General features: G+C 38.5%; 1 protein-coding gene across 1 annotated transcript; it reads right to left on the bottom strand.

Annotated features, from left to right (window-relative positions):
• Window positions 1–1398: 1398 nt before the first annotated feature.
• On the bottom strand, window positions 1399–3745 carry tomm5 (translocase of outer mitochondrial membrane 5 homolog (yeast)). The gene is made up of 2 exons (XM_028458838.1): window positions 3512–3745; window positions 1399–1709 (listed from the first exon to the last, which is right to left on the bottom strand). The coding sequence occupies exons 1-2, from the start codon at window positions 3630–3632 to the stop codon at window positions 1675–1677; spliced, it is 156 nt and encodes a 51-aa protein (XP_028314639.1). The 5' UTR covers window positions 3633–3745; the 3' UTR covers window positions 1399–1674.
• Between the last annotated feature and the right edge of the window lie 444 nt (window positions 3746–4189).

Raw genomic sequence — 4189 nt, 5'->3', positions numbered from 1 at the left:
TTTGTGCAGCCCCCAAAGTTAATGAGCGAGATTACTTAAAAAAAAAACAGAAAATGACAAAAATACCAAAATTAGCACAAAAATTGACTCAGAAAAACATACAAAATAACAGAAAAAATACCCTTAAAGGACAACAACAAAAACATAGAAGATGACTCCGAACCACAAAATACCAAAACTATACAGAATGACAAAACATACAAAATAATAGCAGAAATACACAAAATGACACTCAAAACCTTTGTTGTTTTTGTGTTAATGCTGAGATTGGTCCTCATTCTATAAACAATGACAACGTTGATAATTTGGCCCTTAGGTCAGAAAAATCTAATTTTTGTGGCCCCCGATGTGATGAAAGCTGCTCATTTATTTTTTACGTTTTTTTTTTTTTTTTTAATTTTAATATTGTTTTAAGAATCCACTTTGGTTTTTTCTTTTTAAATCCTGTCACAAAAACCAGATCTCCAGCTTCTTTAACAAAATTCTATCTGCAACACATTTGATGTTTTCAGTGAAAATAAACATTCAAAAGACGATTAATTTGATAATAAAACTTAAGTGCAGCAGTATTTACCTTTACTAAGGCTCTGACTACATCTGTATTTTGCTTTGAGAGTTTGAAGCCTGGTACGCAAGTCAGATTTTAGACGGAGCTCATTGGTGACTGGAGCTCCTGTTTGAACAGGATACCTGGTGTTGGTGACCCCTGGTCCACACAGTGGTTATATGCTGTGGGCACATATGCTTTTCCATGTTATTCTAATCAGCTACTTCAATTGTTTTCTGCCTTTCCTGTGTTTTAAGCACATTAAGATTAAGAATCACTACACAAGCATAATACAGAACACATCCTTTGACTGGGTAACGGGTCAATAGAAACAGAAATAGTGCACACCTACACCTGAATGTAGAGTGAAACCCTGACATGTTAGCATTCAACACTGTTTACTTAAACGCGTCCACTCTTTTTGTCATGACTGTAAGAAAGTTGAGGCAAGGGTTACTGCTAAAGGACTGGGGTTGATGCCAAATAAGCTATTTTAATGTTCGCCATTAATGTGTGTAGCATGTTCCTTGGCACTAAAGTTTCTGACCATCAGAGGAATCTATCATTTGGTTTGATTAGGGTTTCTTAATCTATAAGCGAATGGGTAAAGTCGGGTCGACGATAGGTTATACAAGGAAACAGAAAAATATAGTTATGTTATTGTTGTACCCTACTAAACTTGTGCTGCTATGGTACAGTTCCGTCACATAGTCTCTGCTATACCTCATTGTTAATCTAATTATCAGGTGATGAGAATAATGCATCCCGGTACATGTTCAAGTAAAAAACAAAAGAGGAATAATCCACAACAAAGGTTTCATGATATCTCAGAAACTTCACAACTGCAACAGTAGCAACATTGTGTCACTTTAATGTGCGACAGTTATCACGGACTTCAAAAAAACCCACACGTATATTCTTAACAAAGAAGTTGAAGACAAATTAAATCACGTTTACGCCAAGTAACAAATCATAATGAACACATGCTGGCAAGTCCTGTGCAGAGGTGTATGAACACCGGTCACAGTGATGTTGCAATGGGCTCTGCTCTTCATGTCTCTACTTCCATGCCGTGTGTGGTGCAGGAGATGCTCAGCCGAAGGTCAGGAGGAAACCAGCTGCTACGCTCATATGCTGTCCAGCTTCCTTAAGACATATGGAGCTGAAAAGATGAATTTTGAAAACATATTTGAATGCATTTAGGTGCATGAACACAGGATGCATTCATCCTGGTGCACAGCAGCGTTGGAAGCAGAATGCGGTCAGATACTGGGTGCTTCACCAACCCGCACAGCGCAGACAGGGTGCACTTTAATGTGCCACTGCTAATACTCAGATGTAAAGCCACCCCTTCCTAACATGAAGAGTTTTTACTTTTAAATGCACACAAGGTGTGGTTTTTCCTGCTCGCTCTCGAAGGAGACGGACGCTATTTTTCCCTCTCCCTCATTTTCCCTGGTTGCTGCTCTTTTGTCTTGTTCAAATCTAACAGGAGCCTCTATCAGCATCCCAATCCTGAATCTAATCATGGAATTGAACTGACCAGGAACAGTAGGGCTGGCAGCCATGTTATGGCTAGCCCGTCTCAAAACACCCCTGAATGTCCAGCCTGGGGTCTGTTTTCTTCTCTCCAAACTCTCCAAGGATGGAATGTTGATAAGACGCTCTGACCTTACCCTCACTTTTCATGTACACCTGGACCCGGCTCTGCCAACGAACTCATCTCTATGTGAGAGTCAGCAGCAGAGTCTGAGAACACTTTCACTCCCCCTACATCACTACATATCCTGTCTTTGTCCCCGTCTCCTCTGGACCCATCCCCTGTGCTAACGTGCTGTTGTATTGGATTGAATGTTGTTAGTTTTTGTTGCAATATTCCTGAAGAGTTTTTTTCATGATCCCAAACTCTGCTCCTCTCTACAAGAGCCTAGTTTGGTTTTTGCCTTTTTTTTTTTTTTAATCTCTTCTTCCTCCCCATTGTTTTTATCCCATTTCTCATCTAAATAAGGGGCGCCACCCTTGTGGCGAACCGCAGTTCTCCCTGTGCTCCCATGTTATGATTGTCTTTTCATGTTTTCTTGGATGGGATGAAACTGAAATGTAATTTTGTTGCTCTGTAACATGTGCAATGACAAATAAACTCAACTCATCTCACACTGATTACAGCTGTGACAACAGCTTTTCATTTATTAATTATACCACTGACTACTATAACCACCAACAATTTGCGCAGTACATTAAACACATACGCACATTTTTATTACAGATTCTACGTAATGAAAACCTCACATTTTGAGGTTATTATTAAGTACCAGTTCAAGTACTGTTTAATCACCACAACCATTGCAAAAATACCAAGTAGAGGTAACGTATCAGAAAAAGCCCAACCCTAGTAATATGTAGTAGGTGTGGCTATGAATACACGCATTAAATTGTTTTATATATACTTAAACATATCTATCAAAACATAGTTTGTGCTGCAATAAAAAAAAAGTCAATGTCAGATTTTTAGTTTAATGTTTGTAATTAAACCTGAGCCATGTTAACCATATATAATTGGAAGTATATAGTGGTCACACTTAAGTCAAGGCTTTGCTTTACAGAAACCATACTAAAGTCATGGTGGTGGAGGTAGGCTACATCTGTGGCTACATCTGACCTGTGGTTCATAAATTCCCTTCCAACACATTATTAGAGTGATTCAATCCATTTCATAGCTGCATAATGTGCAGTTAAAGGGTCACATGACATAAAGCCTATATGTTATCACTGGGCTCCTAGAACCATACCTCATTAGTTATGAAACCACAGAACAATGAATAAATTAATTGATAAGTAAAGGTATAAGAACTGCTAAAATGTTATTCCATATAAATTATATTTCCACCCCAGTGTGAAACAGCAGATAGTGAGCACTGACTGTGAGAAACGTGTTTAATGTTGAGTTTCAATGTCATCACTTACTGGCTCTGAGCAGCGCCACGTAAATTACAAAGTTCCGGACGGACGCGATGACGTCCTGACGCATCTTCTTCTTCATCTCCTCGGGGTCCATTTTTGGTCCCAGTCCCTCCAGTTTGAACATCGTGGCAGCTTTGTTTGTTATCGGTGGGTCCCTGAAGTGTCCCAGTGAAACGATCACTGTGTCCGTGGGTTTGTCACGTGGGCTTTGTTAATCTGACCCGGAAGAGCAGAGGGCGCTGTATGACGTAGGACGGGGTTTGAAAAGGGACATATCGCAAGTCAAAAAAAAAAAAAAAAATCGCAAGAAAAATAAATAAATAAATACATGCTTTCTTAAATGGTAGTAAGTAACTCAAATAAGATGAATGGTTTAAAATGAATCTGTATTTCGTTATCGGATATTTAAAGAAAGAAAAAAAACTTTAATAAAATAATGTTTCTTTATAAAAAAAAGTGTTTGTGGCAAAAGACAAACTCAGCTATGCTTACCAATTCTTGTGTACTTTCTTCTTCAACATCGTTGCAGTTTATCCTACAACTAATAGTGTTTTATTAAATTCATTGGACACCTTGCCTCCCTGCCAATTATTTTGTAAAATTAATTTCCCACTATGTACTCTGCACACGTGGAGAGTAAAGCACAAATACATGGCATCAAACATCCAGGTGTAAAGTAAA

The sequence above is a fragment of the Gouania willdenowi genome, chromosome 10, assembly GCF_900634775.1.
Source record: "Gouania willdenowi chromosome 10, fGouWil2.1, whole genome shotgun sequence".
NCBI lineage: Eukaryota > Metazoa > Chordata > Actinopteri > Blenniiformes > Gobiesocidae > Gouania > Gouania willdenowi.
Note: the sequence above shows the minus strand (reverse complement) of the source record. Positions and strands in the feature narration are given on the sequence as shown.

Bases quoted from the DNA above. Each gene is read 5' to 3' on its own strand.
- tomm5 (XM_028458838.1), bottom strand. From the start codon at position 3,632: ATGTTCAAACTGGAGGGACTGGGACCAAAAATGGACCCCGAGGAGATG. The intron at 1,710-3,511 runs GTAAGTGATGAC...TCATCTTTTCAG, and splicing joins CGTGGCGCTGCTCAGAGCCA to CTCCATATGTCTTAAGGAAG.